Source organism: Camelina sativa, chromosome 9, assembly GCF_000633955.1.
Source record: "Camelina sativa cultivar DH55 chromosome 9, Cs, whole genome shotgun sequence".
Taxonomy (NCBI): domain Eukaryota; kingdom Viridiplantae; phylum Streptophyta; class Magnoliopsida; order Brassicales; family Brassicaceae; genus Camelina; species Camelina sativa.
In genome coordinates, this window is record NC_025693.1 from 23,456,080 (window position 1) to 23,477,310 (window position 21,231).

General features: G+C 40.6%; 3 protein-coding genes across 3 annotated transcripts in view; 2 read left to right on the forward strand and 1 right to left on the reverse strand.

Moving 5' to 3' along the window:
* Positions 11,175–13,379, reverse strand: LOC104715626. Its single transcript, XM_010433019.2, has 5 exons — positions 13,184–13,379; positions 12,438–13,108; positions 12,081–12,365; positions 11,443–11,967; positions 11,175–11,387 (listed from the first exon to the last, which is right to left on the reverse strand). The coding sequence occupies exons 1-5, from the start codon at positions 13,377–13,379 to the stop codon at positions 11,175–11,177; spliced, it is 1,890 nt and encodes a 629-aa protein (XP_010431321.2).
* LOC104715627 (early nodulin-20-like) lies at positions 16,516–17,528 on the forward strand. Its single transcript, XM_010433020.1, has one exon. It carries the CDS (start codon positions 16,560–16,562, stop codon positions 17,526–17,528), a length of 969 nt encoding a protein of 322 aa, XP_010431322.1. The 5' UTR covers positions 16,516–16,559.
* LOC104715628 (early nodulin-20-like) overlaps positions 20,599–21,231 on the forward strand; it is a 1,247-nt gene continuing 614 nt past the window's right edge. The window contains exon 1 of the mRNA XM_019230041.1: positions 20,599–21,213. Coding sequence (XP_019085586.1) covers positions 20,643–21,213 — 571 coding nt within the window. The 5' untranslated portion in view covers positions 20,599–20,642. The remainder of the gene's footprint in view (positions 21,214–21,231) is intronic.

Consider the following 21,231-nt stretch of genomic DNA (forward strand, 5'->3'; position numbering starts at 1 on the left):
CCCCCCCGCGGTAACCCCTCTGGTTCCGCCTCCTCTAACTCTCCGAGCAAAGACTCCCCTCGTTCAGATTCGCCTTCATCCCCCGGAGAGGGGTCCGTAAACCTCTCTTCAATTCCGCTCAATTTGCCTGCGTCCTCCGAGAATGCAGCCAAAGATACGCCCCCCGCGCCCTGTGAAGACGCCCAAATTGCTCAATCGATTGCAGCTCTAGCAAACCCTAGATCTGAAATCACTGTTCACGCAGCTATCTCTGCCTTGGCCGATGTACCTGCAGAAAACGCCTCTGGTTCACCAGAATTCAAACAGAGCCTCGTCCCCGGTGCTGCAAAACCTTCCCCACAAGGTGAGGACCACCCCTGGAAATATCTTGTTAAAGGCCTCTCGTCGCACCTGGAAAAGAAAGGTAATCCTTTTGTCCTAGAATCTGGCGAGTCTTGTGTTACAATACCAAATGCAGTTATTGAGAAGAATAAGAAGCTTTGGGATAGCTTCATTCTCGGGCAATTTTATGAAGATCCCCCTCCTAGAGGAGCTATCCACGCTATTGTAAATGGTATTTGGAGTAGGCAGCATCGTGACATCTCTGTCTCTAAATTGGAGGGAAATTCATTCCTCTTCAAAGTCCCGTGCCCCAATGCTCGTCGTCGGATTCTGAGTCAATGCCTTTGGCAAGTGGATGGGCAAACTATGTTCGTTGCTAAGTGGTCTCCAGACACAACACCAAAAAAGCCGGAGTTGACCCAAGTTCCCGTGTGGCTAGATTTTCATGGAGTGCCTCTGGAGTTCTTCAACAGAGAAGGATTGGAGCACATCGCGGGTCTGGTGGGTCACCCGGTGTGTCTGCACCCACACACGGAAAAACTCATTAACCTTGAGGTTGCTAAGGTCTACACTGTTATTGACCCGCGTAAACCCCTTCCTGAAGCAGTTAACGCGAGATTTGAATCAGGTCAGATTAAGAGAATAAGAGTGACAAGCCCTTGGCTACCTTCCCTCTGCTCTCACTGCAAGAAGGTCGGACACACTATATCCCGATGCTCCTCTGCACCTCCCACCTGCACTGTGTGTAGCTCTGTAAAGCATCAAACGGTGGACTGCCCCCAAGCTAAGAAGGATAAAAACCGAGGGAAAGCTCCCATACAAAGCCAACTTCCAATTGTCGATCTATTCCAGCCGGATCCTAGAGTCAAAGAGGTGATCAAGAAGGCCTCAGCTCAGCCAAATGCAAAGGCTATAATAGTTCACGCCTCAGGTGAGCCTAGTAAAGCAACAGCCCCGTGCTCATCTCCGGTGAAAAACGTCTACCCCCCCCCCACTATGCTCATTGATGAAAACCAGCTGTGTGTGGACCTAACAGCAAACCTCTTCTCTCATATATCTCCTCATGGGAACTTGGATGATGCACAGGGGAATGAGTCGGATCCGGAGAGTCTCTCGGGAGAAGATGACAACCCGGATGTTGAGTCAGATAGGTTCTTGAAGGTGGTTTCCAAGAGGTTACTAAAGAAGAAGGATGCTCGGGCTAGGGCTGGAGGCCCTCAAAACCTCTAAACCCATATCCATTTAATGGATATTTTTTGTCGTAATGTAAGAGGGTTTAATGACCCGTTAAAGCATAGTAGCTTCCGGAAATGGTTAAAGGTCCATAAACCTATTTTTGGTGGGATTATAGAGACCCATGTCTCCCCTGAGAAGGCTCAAGCTATCATCCAAAGAGTCGCTCCAGGGTGGAACTTTGTAAATAACTATGAATACTCAGAGCTTGGAAAGATCTGGGTTCTTTGGCATCCGTCAGTCTCGGTTAATATTCTAGCTAAGTCATTGCAGATGATCACCTGTGAGGTCAAGCTCCCTTTTGAATCCCAGGATATCGTGGTATCAATTGTTTATGCCTCTTCAACCAGCAGTGACGAACGGAAGAGTCTCTGGTCAGAGGTACAAGACTTAGCAACCTCGCTTCCCTGCACCAACAAGCCTTGGCTGGTCACTGGAGACTTTAACCAAATTCTTTTTCCGCATGAGCACTCAAATCCCAGTTCAGTCACTTCTACCAGAGGTATGAGGGAGTTCAGTCAATGCCTTATAAACTCGTTGCTACTGGACCTTCAGTACTACGGAGCTACCCTCACCTGGTCAAACAAACAGGAAGCGGACCCAGTGTCCAAGAAGCTTGATCGCATATTGGTAAATGATGCTTGGATGCGTCATTTTCCTCAGTCGCTGGGAGTGTTTGGAGAACCTGGTTTCTCAGACCACAGTCCTTGCTGTGTTTTCCTTGACACCTTGAAACCCAAGATCCAGAGACCATTCAAGTTTCTTACAATGCTCAACAAGGATCCGGAGTTTGCACCTTTGCTAGCACTGTGGTGGAACGCTCTCCCGTTTGACTGCTCCAAAATGCTTAAAGTCTCTAAAAAGCTAAAAGAGCTCAAGGCCATCATTAGAGAGTTTACCAAAGAAAAATACTCAGCAATCGAAATGAGGGTTAAAGAAGCTTATGAAGACCTGTTGTCCTGCCAGCGGACTCTGTTGGACACGCCCACTCCGCAGGCAGTCCTCACAGAAAAAGAAGCACATCGAAAATGGGTCATTTTGGCCAAAGCTGAAGAATCTTTTCTAAGGCAGAAGTCTAGAATTTGCTGGCTTGAGGATGGCGATAAGAACTCCAAGTTTTTTCACCGTGTGGTTCAGTCTCGACTAGCCCAAAATCAGATCCTTTACTTGTTAGACGCCAATGATCAGGTTGTTGACTCTCGACAAGGTATTCAACAGATCGCGATAGACTTCTTCACGAATCTGCTAGGTAAGAAGCTTCACTCTAATACCCCATCAGTTGAGGCTCTGCAAAATATTGTTTCCCAGCGATGCTCTGAGTCCTCTGTTCGCGACTTGGACTCCCCTGTCACCCCTGAGGAGATAAAAAATGCGCTTTTCTCTCTGCCTAAAAACAAAGCGCCTGGACCTGATGGATACTGCGCTGAGTTCTTCACAGCTAATTGGACTGTAGTGGGTAAGGACATCATAGATGCAGCTCTTGAGTTTTTTGCAACTGGTAAGATCCTCAAGCAATGGAACGCCACCTTGCTAACTCTTATCCCGAAGTTTCCAAACGCTTCCAGGATGTCGGAATTCAGGCCTATAGCGTGTTGCAACACCATCTACAAAGTGGTCTCGAAAATTTTAGCAAATAGGTTGAAGACGGTACTTCCGGACCTAATTTCAAACTCTCAATCTGCGTTCATTCCTGGTAGGCTTCTGGTTGAGAATGTTCTGCTGGCAACTGAGCTTGTGCAAGGATATAATCAAAAAAACATATCTGCCCGAGGGATGTTGAAGGTAGACCTACAGAAGGCTTTTGACTCTATTCACTGGGAATTCATCATTAATGTGCTCAAGGCAATGAACTTCCCTCCTCACTTCGTGGCCCTGATCAGTGAGTGCATCACGACTACCAAATTTTCCATCTCAATCAATGGAGAGATCTGCGGATACTTCAACGGAGCAAAGGGATTACGGCAAGGAGACTCAATATCTCCCTACCTCTTTACTTTAGCGATGGAAGTATTCACCAGTATGCTAAACCGAGCTTTCACAAACAACTCTATTGGCCACCATCCCACAGCAGTTGATCCTCAGGTGACACATTTGGCCTTCGCGGACGACATTATGGTGTTCTTCGATGGATCGAGGGAGTCCCTGGTAAACATCACCACTGTACTTCATGACTTCTACAGCATCTCTGGGCTCCAAATGAACAGAGCTAAGACTGACCTGTTTTTAGCGCGGATGAAACAGAATGAAACCGACAGGCTTACTTCCCTTGGTTTCAATCTTGGTTCATTGCCCATTCGCTACTTAGGCTTGCCTCTGATGCATAGAAAACTTTGCATTGCGGATTACAGACCCCTCATTGACAAATTAACGGCTAAATTCTCGTCGTGGTCGGCCAGAGCTTTGTCTTATGCAGGAAGGAAGGAGTTGATCTCATCTGTCATATATGGTACAGTCAACTTCTGGGCTTCAGCTTTTATACTGCCACAAGGGTGCATTCGGACGATAGAGAGTCTCTGTACAAGATTCTTGTGGAGTGGGGATATAACTAAGCGACCAAATGCAAAAGTTTCCTGGGAAAACCTCTGCTTACCTAAAGAGGAAGGAGGGCTTGGTTTCCGCAGTTTCAAGCAATGGAACAGAACTCTCTGCCTAAAGCTGATATGGAGGCTATTTGCTGCAAGAGATTCTCTGTGGGCTGACTGGATTCGCAATAATAAGATTAAAGATGGTGTGTTCTGGTCCCTTGATGAAAAGAAGCATACCTCTTGGACATGGAGATCCCTGCTTCAGCTAAGACCTCTTGCCTCTCGGTTTATTCGTTGTTCTGTGGGTAATGGGATGCGCGCAAGCTTTTGGTACGATTGGTGGTCCCCTCTCGGTCCCCTCATAAATGTGTTTGGGACAACCGGGCCTTCTCAAACAGGCATCCCCTTGATGGGAACAGTGGCCAATGCCTGCTCCACCTCAGGGTGGCGTATTCGACCAACAAGATCTCCTCAAGCGGAACTGCTCCTAACGCATTTAACTACCATTCATCTGCCAGTTACCAGCACTGAGCCCGACGTTTACATTTGGGAGATAGAGGGAGAGACGCTTACAGAATTTAGCACCGGAAAAACCTGGGAATCGATACGGTTCAGGCGTCAACCTCTCGCATGGACAGAGCATGTATGGTTCAAAGGCGCCATCCCGCGCCATGCGTTCATGATGTGGCTTGCCCATCTTGACCGTATCCCCACAAGAACTCGCTTGGCAAACTGGGGGTTACAAATAAATACAACCTGCTGTATATGCGGCTTGTATCCGGAATCAAGAGATCACCTTTTTCTACATTGTGATTTTAGCGAAGAACTATGGCAGGAAGCAACCCGAAGACTGGGATATCCCCCGTTCGTGTTCCACACCTGGGAAGCTTTGTCAGCATGGCTCAACAGTAAGGACTCCACATCAACCCAAACATTGCGGAGACTAGTAGTGCAGGCTCTTATCTACTCCATCTGGCTAGAAAGGAATAACCGCCTCCACAACAGTCATGCCACACCTTCCCATATCCTGTTCAAGCAATTGGACAGACTGGTCCGGGACGCAATCATAGCAAAGAGGCATCGGAAGAACTTCAAAAACGCAATGCAGAGCTGGTTTAGATTCCTATAAAATATTTTGTATTTCAGATTACTCCTCGTTTTTATTTTTTTTTTGGGCGAGGACTATCTACTGTATTAAGGCCATTGTACTCAGTACGATCTATTTTCATTAATGAAAATTCACATATTTACAAAAAAAAAAGGTAGGTGATTCTAAAGGATGGAGCGTGTACAACAGTTACTACTATTACAGGTGGAGTAAAGATAGACAATTTCGTGTTGGAGATACTCTCTTTTTCCAATACAACAACAAACTCAACGACGTTAGAGAACTCAGCGATGATCTTGACTTCAAATCATGTGAACCAAATTCTACCGTAGCTGTGTACAAGACGGGACACGATCTCATTAAGCTCACCAAACCAGGAGTGCATTATTTTGTAAGCTTAAAGACCGGTCTTTGTCAGGCTGGCATTAAGCTTCGAGTCACCGTGCAACCATCAACCGAAGACGTTATTTTGCCTGATGTTCCCAAGAGGCTCTCACGTATTAACCGCTGCAGCAGGTGGCGGCCCTGGTTATGCATTTTCAGACCTCATCACTAAGCATTCAAATTAGTTTATAGGGTTTTTGTTGGTGTTATTTNTATTTAAAAAAAAAAAAATTTTGGTTTTCTTTTTGTTAGTCGTTTAATGGTTGGAATACATTGTTTCGTTTAATTATTTTTATATATTTTTCTTAATTTTTTTGACGTTTCTATTTAGTTTGATCATGTGAATATATAATCTCTGTAATTCTAATAAAGTACATAATAATGATAATGTAATTTTTCTACACCATCAAATAGAAAATAATTTAATTATATGATGATATTAATTTTATAAACCATTACAAAACCTTTAATATATTATCATTTACACAAACTTATCATAATTAAAACGTATAAATATATTTTAAAATTTTGATTTAACGAAAATGTCTAAGAATATCAAATTAAATTTAGCATTCCCCAAATTTAGTACCTAACATACAACTATAAATATATTCAAATCCCAAAAAACCTTTAATGTTAATTATTCGAATTATGAATAAAAAGACTAACCATATTTAAAAGCTGTTTAGAGATAATAAGGAAATCTAAATAAAATCAATCACCCTAATAATTAGCACTTGACATGAACACTCTAAATTAAATGAATAATTTAATTTTGATATTTTTGGGAACAATAGTGTCTAATTTGATTTTGATATTTTTGGGAACAATAGTGTATAATTTGATTTCAAATCTACAAACTAACCAAAAATAAAATTCAATTTTCAGTTATACGTAATAGTTTACAAAATCATATCACAATAGTTATAATATTTGCAAGTATAATCTTAATCTTAAATATGTTGACAAAAAAAAAACTTAATCATAAATATAGATTTTGATTTATTTTGGAAATTGAGCATATATACCTCGAATCTATATTTAAACATTTGATTCCCAAATAGATTATTAAGACCATATTTATGACAGTGTTAATTAACCCTAAATATTGAAATCGACTTTATTTTTCATATAAATATAGAAGTCCACTAACATATTCACTCCTCACTAATCATTGAAATTTTTCAATTTTTATTGATATTTTTAACTTTTGTCGAAACAATAAATGTTGCATGGTTTCAAGCGAGATATACATGTTTCTTGAATAACTTCAATGAAACATAAGGTGCTTTTTTGAATCTTCTTTTCTGATAGCAATTATTTGCTCATGTGTCAATCTGTTAGTTTTTATATAAAGATCGACCAATTATTTTGTTTCTTTGGTTATGATTTTTTTTTTTTTTGTTATCTGATAGAACACAAGTCTGAAACAATTACAAATGGGAAATGGGAGAAAAGAAAAACTGAAGTTCCAAAAAAACAAATTAGCCACCAGCTTGCACTTGCTACTGAGATCAAAAGATCCTCCAAGTGTACTAGTTGAAACCAGAGGATCAACACTCATTATGATCATACCCTCTGCTAAATGATTGCTTCGAATTACTTAACCACCCGCCTCAAGTCGCACTTGGTCAAGTAACCAAGAAGGGCCTCCCAGTGATAAGTAAGACTGCAGGCGTCCATCACGTGTGACACTATTAGCGATTGCCTTTGCCACCTTATTTGGTGAAACCGCAACTTGGTGACATTCCCAGAAAGCAAAACTAGACAGTATATTCTGGATATCCCGAAGTAAGAACCCATATCGTGGCCACTCCTTTGTGTTGTTTATAGCCTCAACAGCCAAAGTATTATCCAACACCACCTCAATCCGAACCACATGTAAAGTATGCAAAGCCTCTAATGCCCACAAGGAACATCGCAAAAAAGCTAGCACATGTGATTCTGTGGGTTGTAGTGCATGTCTAGCATGATATAGAACTTCACCTCGATTGTAACGCCCCCGAACCGCTCTATGACCACGCAGGCCACTGGATGGCACCGGGACGCCACTATGAGAACACGCACCAACAGTCCGGCCGGGTGCAAGAACAAATCAGGCCCCATTGGCCAGTCCGTCGACGAGGTTCCCGTCCACACGACACATCCTTTGGGCTTTGCAACCTTACGGACACGCCGTGTGTTGTGCTGACTCGGACAAAGCCCATATCAGCACTACTCACACGATTAAGATAAAACCGAATTCATTAAAATTTAAAAGGAGTTTACTACAACTTTTACACAAAAGATCGACAAGGCTTACTGCCAAAGTTTGGTTCACAACAAAACATACTTTGAATTTTACAATAGACACCAAAATAAAAAATAAAAACTACTCCGGAGTCCTATCGTTCACCATGCCCTCTAGTTCCCTCTACGGTTACCTGCAGCACAAAATATTTATCATAAGTAATCTAAGATTACTTAGTGAGCTCAGGGTTCCTGCAACAAAATAAACCCCAATTCCCCATCCCCAAAACATTAACAATAACATGCAAGCGCAATCAATCAACAAGCAAGCAAGATAAACGTAAACAAGCAAGCACACAACACACAAGCAATCAGAGATCATATGCGGAAGCTGAAGCTAAGCAAAAATAATCTACAAACAATTGCAACTACAAGCAATACTACACAACAACATGCACAAATTAACTTGAAATAAAACAAAGTTTTAAACAAGTTCACATTTACTAGGGCCCGGTATGCATCATGTCCTTAAACCCCTCATGAATCCCCGAATCGCAACCACAAAGGCATGCGATCAGATCTCACTTAAAGCCACACCGTCGTGTAGAGAGCCTCGGCCAGGGTAGCAAGCCCAGTAACCTCCGAGCTCTTCGTAGCCAACCCTACAAACACACGAACATGGGTTGCATGTCGTGGCTGCATGTGGTACAGAATGGGAAGGACTGCAATACCAAGTCTTACAACACTTAGCCGGAATTTCTCGCGGACTAAAATGCTTTAAGACTTCACCAAAATTAATACTTGAGTTTATATGGTTTTCAAGCTCATAAGTTTTCAAGTATTTTAACTAGTTATCGCCCTTGTTACTAGAACATTTCGAACTAGTAACCGGCATAACCTTACCCCGCATGCATTTAAACAAGAAAGACATAAAAGAAATTCAAGCAAATGCATCTAAATGATCCATGCAAACCGCGCACTAGATGGATATCTTTAGTTCCCATCTAAGCCGGCAAAGTATGTGCCTGAACTCACAGTATACCGTCGACGATCGGTCTGCTTTGATGAAGCTATACTCGCGGCACAGTTGGATCTCCTCTTTGGTTAGGATCGATTTCCTTCTCGATCTAACCTTGGTCAGTAGTCGATAGTCTTAGTCTTGCGTCTTCTTATCTTCCCTCTCTTCACTCGCGCAGCACTTCGCTCCCTCTTCTCTTCTCTCTCGCTCTCCCTCTCTTTCTCTCTCAAAAATTTCCTCTCCTTACCCCCTTATGTCTTGTGCGGAAATGAGAGAGTGGAGAGCTTTATTTATAGAAAAGTTGGGCGGTGGCACTCGCCAATTGATGTTGAGCGAGTGGTCCTTTATTTGCCACAAAATTTTGTAAGGCATATGCGCTCATGACTTGGCTCAATGTTGCCCACTTCTTTCCCCTTGAATCACTTGGCAAAAATTAATGAGACTTGGCTTGATTCGCATCCACTCCTCTTCTTTGGTGTAGAATGGCATGACTTGGCCTCCTTAAACACCACTTCTTCCTTAGGATTTCTTTGGTGAAAAATCGCATGACTTGGCCACCTTAATCACCACTTCTTAATTTCCACTAAATCCCACTAAGCTTCCTTGATTAAAATAATCTCCACTAACTTTTTTTGATTAAAATAACCCTCCACCAAGAATTTTTTAATCTTTAACTTTGGGAAATTAATCCTTGATTAATTCCTTAATGAGAAAGAAGCTTTTATCTCCCAAATTTGCTTGCTTAGTCGATCCGCGGTCTTTGATCGTTCGCGGATCGTCAGTCGGACACCATCGGGTATTGGTCGATCTTTCGGTCGATCGGTCGATGCGATACGACCATCGCGGTCATTAGTCGAGCGGATGAAATTTCCTCGGACCTTTCTTCAGCAATTCTTCTAAGCTTCCTTCTGGCTTCCTCATTTGGTCCTTTGACCTTGGGTTTTCATCTTGAATTTTTTTACCCCTTGGTGAGGGTCACTACATCGATGGTCTCTCGTAATCCATGCGCCACCAATCAATGATGAGCTATTGTGCCAGGACGCAGCAATGTTGCACTTAACAACACCTACCATCGGATTTTTCCATTTCACCTCCATGATTGGTGTTCTCCCCTCCCATTTTACACCTAGATTACGAGAATATGATTGAGCTGCCATCCATTAAGAAGAGTCCTGGAAAGCCTTCAAAACCAGTTCTCTTATATCGCCTTGTTTGCCTTGGAATACAAAGTTATTCCTCCATTTCCATATGCCCCACAGAAGCCATGGGATTGATCTACATATGTCCTCAGGAATTCTCTCTTCTTGTATCAAGGCCAATAAATGCAGTTCATCGGAGAAACCATTTTGTGGCAAAGGCACATTTGCTAAAGCATATGCCTGTCTCGCTACAGGGCAGGCAAATAACATATGACAGATTGCCTCCTCCTGATATCCACAAACCGCACATCGTGAGTCCATAATTAAACCTCTTGATGCTAATCTCTCAAAGACAGCTAAAGCCCCAGACAACATGCGCCACAAAAAGGTTTTGATTTTTGGCACCGTCTTAAGGTTCCAAACCTTAGCTTGAACTCCCTCCACCTTCACCACACTTTGTGGACGAGTGACATATAGTGTCGGTAATGTGCGAGCTAGCCAATACCCACTCTTGACCGTGTAAGCTCCATATGGCGTATAAGGCCAGATGAACCGATCCTTCTTGTTTTCCTCAATACCCATAGCCAGGATTTGTTGAGCATCCGCAAGTGGAAACAACTCATTGATCTTGTTTATCTCCCACTGTCTATTGTTTGGAGTCCTCAGCTCTGACACCCTCAACTTCATATTGAAGAAGGACTGTAATCGGTAGGGAGCTCTTGGATGTTTCTCAAAAAGTCATTTCTCTCTCCAGAAAATGGTATCCACTCCGTCCCCAATCATCTTCATCAATCCTTGTTTTAACAAGTTTCGACCATGGAGGATGCTTCTCCACGCATAGGATGGTCTCGAACCCGAACCACACGTCAAAATTGATGTTTTACGAAAATATCGACTTCTGTAGAAACGAGCTACCAATGAGTCCGGATTATTTAAGATGCGCCAAGCCTGTTTGGCGAGTAAAGCTTGGTTGAAATCTCCCAGGTCTTTAAACTCATACCACCCTCGGACTTGGACTTGCACATTTTGGACCACGCAACCCATGCTATCTTCCTTTTCCCCTAACAACTACTCCACCAAAACTCACACATAGCACTTGTGATTTTCCGCCACAAGTTCTTGCTCAGTCTGAAACATGACATGGCATACACTGGTAAGGCCATAGCCACTGGCTTTAACAATATCTCCTTACCTCCCAGCGATAGAGATTTAGCATACTAACCATACAACCGTTTCTTGAGCTTATCTCCAATAAAGGCCAGGAGAGCTTGTTTAGAGCCGGAAAAACACTCTGGTAATCCTAAGTATGAGCCTGCCCCACCTTCAGCCGTAATCCCCAGAATTTGTTTAACCTCTGTTTTAACTGTTGCAGGCGTCTTGCTTCCAAAAGTGATTGTGGACTTAGCAAAGTTGATCTGTTGGCCAGATGCCTTCCCATACAGATGTAAACAGCACAATATCTCTTCACATTCCTCTTTTTTTTACACGACAGATGAGCAAACTATCATCTGCAAAAAGTAAATGCTGAACTACAGGGCATGACTCATTAAAGCTGAACCCAGTGAGCTTTCCCTGTAATCTCCGTTTCTCCATGACATGTATGAGAGCCTCTGCATATAGTATGAAAAGAAAAGGAGACAGAGGATCCCCGTGTCTGATCCCCCTCTCTGGTTTAACAAAACCAAATGCACTACCATTTATTAAAACCGAGTACGTCACAGATGTAACACACATCATAATCCATTTGACCCACTGATCATTGAATCCCATCTTGGTCAACAATTGTTTGAGAAACTCCCACTCAACTTTGTTGTAGGCTTTTGAAATATCCGTTTTAATGGCAATATACTCTGAGTTGAATTTAGCATGTGTGCGAAGTGCATGTACAATCTCATGTGCAATGAGTATATTATCTGAGATAAGACGCCCCGAGACAAAAGCCCCCTGAGTCTCTGAAACCAATGACGGTAGACACTTTTTCAACCGCGTACATAAGACCTTGGAGACAATCTTATACAAGACCGAACATAAGCTGATTGGTCGCATATCCACCATGTTATTCGCATTGTCCTTCTTTGGGATGAGACAGATTTGAGTATGGTTCCATTCCTGATGTAAGTTACCAGTTGCAAAAATCTCCTGACCTCTGTGACAATGTCAGGCCCCACTACTGTCCAATACCTTCGAAAGAAGGCCCCTGTCCAACCATCTGCTCTTGGAGCGCTGTCACCCTTGATGTTATAGGCAGCCTCTTTGATTTCTTGAGCTGTAACCGGGGCCATCAGATGTTGATTCATCTCCTCCGTAACTCTTGGCTCCATACCCTCCAATAACTCTTCAAAACTATCAGGCTTCGAGAATTTGAACAATTCTATGAAATACTCCGCAGCAATATTACCTTTCGAACCCTCCTCAAAGCATTCAAACCCATTCTTGTCAGTTGGTGAGTTAAGTCAGTTCTTGAGCCTTCTGTATGTAACCGCACCATGGAAGAACACCTTGTTCTTATCACCTGCCTGAAGCCATGACTCACGACTCTTAGATCGCCAATAATTCTCTTCCTCCATAAACGCTAATGTAAGCTCCCATTTGATTTGGCGTAGTTTGTGGAAGCTGGGGAACTGCTTTGTAGACTCCTCTTCAAGATCCTTACGCAAATGCTGAATTTGTGTCAAAGAATTAGAAGGATGTTCTCTTTTCCATCTAGCTATAGCCTTCCTGCACCGCGTTAGACCACCCTGAACTGATTTACACTGACAGCCATTTTCCAAAGCCCACTGCTCTTTGATAATCTCCAATGTTTCCGGCTTGTTGATCCACCGCTTTACAAAGATAAACCTACCTTTAAACCTTGTGCTCTCACCAACTAATCTTGTAATTATTGGTCGATGATCAGATCCCATAAGGTCTAAATACTCTGTGTGGCTTCGCGGGAACAGCCTAAACCACTTACTATTCCCAAAACTTCTATACAACCGACATTGTACCCATACATTTTCTCTTCTACCACCCCAAGAGAGTTTATTTCTAGAACTAGGGATTTCTTTAATCCTGCTGCTTCTCGCCATAGTTCTGAACGGATAGAAAGAACTTTCAGGTCTCCTCGGTCCACCCAATATTTCTGAGTTATCCATTATTTCATTAAAATCACCTGTAAGAAACCAAGGTTCATTTCACCGTATACCAATTTGAGTGATACGTTCCCACACCTCCTCTCTCAAATTACGCACTGGATCTCCATAAACAAAAGTGATATAAAAAACCATGGAGCCTTGACTAACTTTGGTATCAATCACTCGTGTATCAGACTGCAGAATCTCTACACGGTACAGATCTTTCCAGAACAAAGCCAAGCCACCACTTAATCCAATTGGATCCACAATGTGCACTTGATCATACCCCATCCACTCTTTCACTCCCATAACGTGATCAATGGAGTTTTTAGTCTCGAGGAGGAACAAAAAGTCCAGATAATGCTCACGACGTATCTCCTTCAGACGTCAAACTGCCGAGGTGCTCCCCATTCCTTGGCAGTTCCAACTGAGTACACTCATTGAGTACTGGATGGTTTCTGGAAAACCACCAAATCCGTTTTGTCAGCCTCACCCTTCAGACCTTGTTCACAAGCTGCATCACTACTTCGACCCTGTGTCTCTAAATTAGAGCATCTCTCAACCGTGGTGTGAACCACCTCTGAATCCCTCTTTAAAAACTTAGAAGAAATATCTCCCTCCTCTAATGCTTTCCTCTTAGCAAAATTGCCACTCTGGATTCCTTCTGGAGCTTCTCCTAAGAGACCGACAGCATCACTAGAGGAAATGACAGACGCTTCCTTTGCTCTTCGTTTCCAGGATGACAACTTCTTCTGACTCTGACCCTTTTTACTAGCACGGTTTCCACTCTCTCTAGTAGATATACCAACACAGAAACCTGCAGCGCCAGCTTGATCCATTTCCAATCTATCCTGCATTTGCAGCGCAGGATTAACTTTGTTGATACCAAGGTTAGCTGGTACTGTTCTCCTCTGGGATAAGCCACCACTACCATCCTCCGTCTCCTTAGTAGTGGCATGTGCCTGAAGCGAGTCTGCAAGCATGTTTTGAAGATATGCAAACACCGGTATAGAGTTCAAAGTTGACCGTAGTATTTGTTCCCTTTGACCTGCCAAAGACGGATCACCTGATAACAAGTATTTCTGCATCTCCGCTAAGACTTCAGGGACCACGATGTTGGATTGTGATTGACAACCAGGTGAGGTCTGTTGTGTCAGAAAAGGTAGAGTTGCATTCGGCAAATCCTTGGGAAAGCGTTTATCTCTAGTCGAGCCCTTCCAACGCTCCTCAATTCCGCCAGCCGTACCTCTCGTATCCTTTATCAAAAAAGGGCATCTTTGTTTCTCATGAGTCAGCCTCAAGCAATGGAAACAATATTTGCGTACTCTCTCATACTCAACGTTTACCATCGCAAGTTCACCCTTGGGAAGCTGAACCGATTTAGTCTTGACCAACAGATTAGCTGCGTCAAAGATAATCTTTACCCGAACAAAGGCGTTGTATTGTGACCTTTCCTGATCAAAAGCAACTTCTTTCACATAGCCAATCCTCCCCGCAATGGCTTTGATTGTCTTGATGGTGAGAAAATTAACCAGGATATTACTAAGTCTGATCCAAAGTGGAAAAGTACGGAGGAAGTTTGCCGGTGGCGATTCCACCCATCGCTCCAGTATCATGCCCCACTCATCAAAGGTCCAAAAATCCATCTTCAGGACTCTCTCTAAATCACTTTCCAACTGGAAAATGAATTGGAACATATCATGGGACAGTGCTATGCCTCTGACTCTCTCATAGACTCCCCAAACCCTTGACATCTTCATTATCATCTTGGACATCTTTTGACATTCCGGATTCAGCAATCTCCCCACCATACTTAGTTTGCACTCCACTGCAGCTCCAAAATTGCATTCCTCCGTTAGAATCACAGGGCTATCATCTTCAATCGACATCTCTTTCATGGCCAAGCTCAGATTTGCGTCCATTAGAAGAAGGAAGAACCCGACCTCAACTTGCAGAAATCTTTGATAAAAACCCTAATACCCACGGTGGTGAAGATTTAGAGGCTAAATCTTCTGATAAAGATTTGAAAATATTTCGAAAATATTCTCCCGAAATCCATGGTCCCAGCAAGATTTTGGATATCTCGATATCCCAAAGAATTTGCAACCCAGAGCTGCATTTTTCCGGCAAAGCAATTTGTCTTCGGCTGAAAATCCCATCGGGTATGGGTAAGTGAGAGACTCTCAATGAAACTGAGGGTTCTCAGCAAAACACGACGAATATCATTATTTTATCATCCAATACCCAATTGTCTTAGTTTCTTTTGGTTATGATTTGTTGATAGATTGTGTTTAACTTGGAAACAAAAATTAATTTGAACGTATCCAAAAATAATATAGATTTATAAATAATAATAAAAATACAAATTTGAATGTAGCTTTTGTTTTTATGTGCTTCAATTTGACAGATAAACACATTTCACTACCCTATATTTTTATGCCCCTTAACATATATTTCAAAAAATTTAAGAACAAATTTGGTGTATAACATATAGACCGATGATTGGAATTTCTTTTGCATGAATGCAATGTTTTTAAAACCAGACCGGAAGGTGAACCGGAAATTTTTCGGGTCACTGGGTCAACCGGTCGGATCGGATCGGTTGAACCACAGGTCAATTAGTTTATTGATTTGTTTACATTTTATAAATATAATAACATCTACTTTTCTATAAATATATGAACTAAACATACATAATTAAATATAAACAACTAAAATTAATTTTTTAAATGATTAGATAAAATAACTAAGTAATTTTTCATTAAATAACAACATTTAATTTTAATTTAGTTTGAGTTTGAAATGTGATAAAAATAAATTATTTTAATTTGATACTGACCTGTTGGTCCGACCCGCCGGTTCAACCACCGGTTCACGGGTTTTGGCGGGTTTTTAGTTGTCCGTTTTTTAGAGGTAACCCGGACCGGAAAGTCTACCGGGTCACAATTGGACCGGTCTGACCGACTGATCCGGTCCGGGTTTAAAAACATTGCATGAAAGAGAGACATATTGGCTGAGATAAGATAATTGTTGGTAGAAGGGAGATAATTTGATATATAAGCTCATTGAAATTTGATATTGCCAATTTTTTTTCATTCCACTATTTTATTCAAACTCATTACACAATATATGATTTAATATAATTGATTATACTAAAGTTTATATGTCGTATATATCTGTAAATATTCTCCCGTGCTGTAGCGCGGGTGAGATCCTAGTTACATTAAAAAACAAAACTGAAACCTAAGCAAAAAAAGATTGGAGAAAGTTTCGAAATTTATAGAAATAAAAAGAAAATAAACTAAACTTAATCCAAATAAGACAAGGATTATGATTAGGGATTTAGGGATCGTGAAACCCTATAAATAGAGCTTATACGTGACTTCTTTTTTCACCAAACACATTCATCCATACTTCTCTTTCTCATTCAGCGAGCTGTGAGTTTAGAGATCTTTTTGTCTTTTGCTTCCAATTCATACGATCGGAATCATGGTCACCAAGAAGATCTTTGGCTTCATGGTCGTGATCATGTTTCTCTTGAGTTGCACCTCGGCTAAACTATACACAGTCGGTGGTGACTATGGATGGACTATCAAGGACGACTCTTGGGCTGAACATAAGAAATTCCACGTCGGAGATTCCCTCGTCTTTGAGTACGATCAAGACATCAACGACGTCGCTCAAGTTTCCAGCGCCTTAGAGTATGATTCATGCAATTCTTCTTCTCCTAAAGTTGTTTACAACACCGGATACGATGTTGTAACCTTCAAGGAACCAGGACATCACTACTTCATCACCTCAAATGAATTTCAATGCCGCGTCTCGGGACTTAAATATGACGTTTTTGTCGTCAATGACATGTCACCTCCGATTCCTTCACCACCACCACCGAGCAAGGTCCATGAACCGTCACGTCCGGCTCCTCCACCATCACCAAGCAAGAACCATGCCCCTTCACGTCAGATTCCTCCTCCACCACCGAGCATGAACCATGAACCGCCACGTCCGACTTCTCCGCCACCACCACCCCCGAGCAAGAGAGGAAAGATCTACAAGGTAGGTGATTTTAAAGGATGGAGCGTGTACAACAGTTACTACTATTACAGGTGGAGTAAAGATAGACAATTTCGTGTTGGAGATACTCTCTTTTTCCAATACAACAACAAACTCAACGACGTTAGAGAACTCAGCGATGATCTTGACTTCAGATCATGTGAACCAAATTCTACCGTAGCTGTATACAAGACGGGACACGATCTCATTAAGCTCACCAAACCAGGAGTGCATTATTTTGTAAGCTTAAAGACCGGTCTTTGTCAGGCTGGCATTAAGCTTCGAGTCACCGTGCAACCATCAACCGAAGACGTTACTTTGCCGGATGTTCCCAAGAGGCTCTCACCTATTAACCGCTGCAGCAGGTGGCGGCCCTGGTTATGCATTTTCAGACCTCATCACTAAGCATTGGAATTAGTTTAAGGGTTTTTGTTGGTGTTATTTAAGATTTTTTATTAATTTTTTTTGGTTTTCTTTTTATTAGTCGTTTAATGGTTGAAATACATTGTTTCGTTTAATTATTTTCATATATTTTTCTTAATTTTTTTGACGTTTCTACTTAGTTTGATCATGTGAATATATGCCCATAAAGTCATAAACGTGAACATGTTCCATATAATTACATTGTCGTACATGTGTTAGATTCTAAGCTGCAACGAAAAGACTAGTTAGTCAATTAAGGATGCCTCAATGAATTATATAATGGGCAATTCTTATCTAATTCCGTACGTGCTTATCGCAAGGAGTATATATTTGGCTTACTAAATATTTCGTTTTAACTTTTTCTGTAATTATCGTGAATAGTGAATACTACACCACTAACGATTCAATATGAAAGTTAAACAATATTGTTTTTTCTTTTTATCAATTATAGATGCCATAATGAAACTCGAATCAAGAGTTAAAGAAAATCAAAGAGCGCTTAAATTAATCTTGATGCATGTTGTTTTATGAAAGAAACGGCCAATTACTAATGAATAGCTTCTTTTTAATGAAGACCAAAACCTAATTAGAAACATCTTTCAGATAGCAAATATTTATTATTTTAGAAATAATTCATTTATATCATCTAATTTTGAATAAATAAATAAATTTTTGAAGATAATGATAGAAAATATTAATTAATATATGATTTTTTTCTTTATCTACTTTTTTTTTTATGCTTGGGTTCTAAGTGATGGAGAGGACTGACTGATTTTAGCTTTATTTTCTTCTAATAATGTAAGAAAACATTATATATTTTCATTCATAACAGACCAAATATATAGTGTTATGAAATATATAAAGAGAGAATTGTCGTTTGGATCTCCTTGAATCGGTTTAAAACAGTGAATCAAGAATATAATGTGATATTTCGATATATATGATGACACGAACGTAATATAGAGTTTTTTGACAAAAAAAAATGGTAATATAGAGTTTTTTCCAGCAAAATGAAGTTTATCAAGAATAAAATTTGTCAACATACAAAGGTTCCATCATCCATATATGAGGATTTACACAATCAATATAGAAATATGTATTAAGGATCATCCATACATGAGGATTTACACAATCAGTATAGAAATCTGTATTAAGGCAGCCTAGTTATGCTAACAAATGTGCTACTTCATTGGTTGAACGATGTGAAAATTCAAAGCGAACCACTTGGAAATGTCTCGAACAGAGTTTAATATCTTGTAGCAAGCTATAAATGGAGACGTCCATCAAGTGACCATTGACAACATCAATCAATGTTTTACGATCGCCTTCAAAACATACATTGTCAAAGCCCAGGGTTGAAGTTTGTTGCATAGCAAACAGTAAAGCTTCCGCTTCAGCTTCTAGTGGAGATAGTGCGGCTCGAAGGACACCTGATCCCCAAGATGAATCAACAACTAAGGAATCACGTACGACCATCCTCCCATATTTTTGTTGGAAACCGCCGAAAAACTAACATCAAAGTTGCATTTCACAAATGGAATTTGAGGTCGTACCCAAAGGTGATCATGTGACTGTATTCTTGGAAAAGAACTTTGTATGTGGGCGTCTGTAGCATTAATACATTCCGAAACATCACCCTTGGATTGTTGTAGGCTGTGTTGATGATCTTCAGGAACATTGTTGAAAATAAAATTGTTACGAGATTTCCATATATTCCAGATGAGCCAGAAGGGTAAGATTTTAAGTTCTGTGAAATCGAATTGTCATTGTACACAACTAACAAAGTAGAAACATTAGTTTTCAGGTTTGTTAAATGGAATGGAGAAGGCAGAGGAATATTTGTCAAATTCGAAAACAACTGAGATGCACAGCAGGTGAAAAGAATGTGATTAATTAATTCTTCCGATCGTTTGCAGCGTCGACAAACTTTGTAAATAGATACCCAACGAGAATCTAATCTTGTTGATGTTCCCATCCATTTGGATAAAACATTCCAGAGAAAGTGTTTAATTTAAGATAAAATCTTCAATTTCCATATTTGACTTTTCAGAACTATGGAACCATGTGGGATAACTGAGGCAGGGACATTATCAGGTGGGTCATGAGTAGATAACCAATAACCAGAACAAACAGTATACTCTCCTGAGCTATTGTAGTGTAATTAATTTTCAGAACGTAATATAAAGTTATGTGGATGTTTATCGCTTGGTTTGAACAATGACTCAGTTTCACCACTATCTGTTGTTTTGTTAATCAAAAACACTAATATTCGATGTGTATTTGATTCCATTGATCAGGAACTCATCATTGTTTTGTTCTTTTTTCTTTTTCTTAAATAATAAAAATTCATCATGGTTATTTTTAGCCTATACAAGATTTTGAAACGATAAGTATGTATAATATGATATCGTGTAGTCGTCAAAAGAAAAAGGTATGTACGATCAAACACAGCATTTTATAAATCTTATTATCCATTTAATATATTAATCCTATTATGACAAAAAAAAAACATTACTTTATTCATTATGAAAACATTACTTTATTTAATTTATGCACAAGACAAGCCCTTAAATAAGAAAGTCACTAAAAGAAATAAAACCTAATCAGTAGATGATTGCAAAAAAGTGAATATAATTCCAAAAGGAACAACATACGTACATATAGTATGATGTATACACAAACAAAGAAATTAGAATTAACTTCGATTCATCTATAGAAAAGGAAATAAAGTAAACTTAATCCTAAAAAAAGAAAAAGTAAACTTAATCTTAAGATTATTTTAAGATTATTACATATCAATTTGTAATTCTATAAAATAAGATAAGATATTCCGTTATATTATACTAAAAAAAAATTATAGCATAATCAGAAAAAGTTTTGAAATATAAAGAGACAAAAAGGAAATAAACTAAACTTAATCCAAATAAGACAAGGATTATGATTAGGGATTTAGGGATCGTGAAACTCTATAAATAGAGCTTATACGTGACTTCTTTTTTCACCAAACACATTCATCCATACTTCTCTTTCTCATTCAGCGAGCTGTGAGTTTAGAGATCTTTTTGTCTTTTGCTTCCAATTCATACGATCGGAATCATGGTCACCAAGAAGATCTTTGGCTTCATGGTCGTGATCATGTTTCTCTTGAGTTGCACCTCGGCTAAACTATACACAGTCGGTGGTGACTATGGATGGACTATCAAGGACGACTCTTGGGCTGAACATAAGAAATTCCACGTCGGAGATTCCCTCGTCTTTGAGTACGATCAAGACATCAACGACGTCGCTCAAGTTTCCAGCGCCTTAGAGTATGATTCATGCAATTCTTCTTCTCCTAAAGTTGTTTACAACACCGGATACGATGTTGTAACCTTCAAGGAACCAGGACATCACTACTTCATCACCTCAAATGAATTTCAATGCCGCGTCTCGGGACTTAAATATGACGTTTTTGTCGTCAATGACATGTCACCTCCGATTCCTTCACCACCACCACCGAGCAAGGTCCATGAACCGTCACGTCCGGCTCCTCCACCATCACCAAGCAAGAACCATGCCCCTTCACGTCAGATTCCTCCTCCACCACCGAGCATGAACCATGAACCGCCACGTCCGACTTCTCCGCCACCACCACCCCCGAGCAAGAGAGGAAAGATCTACAAGGTAGGTGATTTTAAAGGATGGA

Coding starts and splice junctions, on each gene's coding strand:
- LOC104715626 (XM_010433019.2), bottom strand. CDS start 13,379: ATGGGAGTGAAAGAGTGGATGGGGTATGATCAAGTGCACATTGTGGAT. Junction 12,366..12,437: donor AGGTGTTCTTCCATGGTGCG/GTTACATACAGA, acceptor TGCTTTGAGGAG/GGTTCGAAAGGTAATATTGC. Junction 11,968..12,080: donor TCAGGAGATTTTTGCAACTG/GTAACTTACATC, acceptor GTCTTGTATAAG/ATTGTCTCCAAGGTCTTATG.
- LOC104715627 (XM_010433020.1), top strand. CDS start 16,560: ATGGTCACCAAGAAGATCTTTGGCTTCATGGTCGTGATCATGTTTCTC.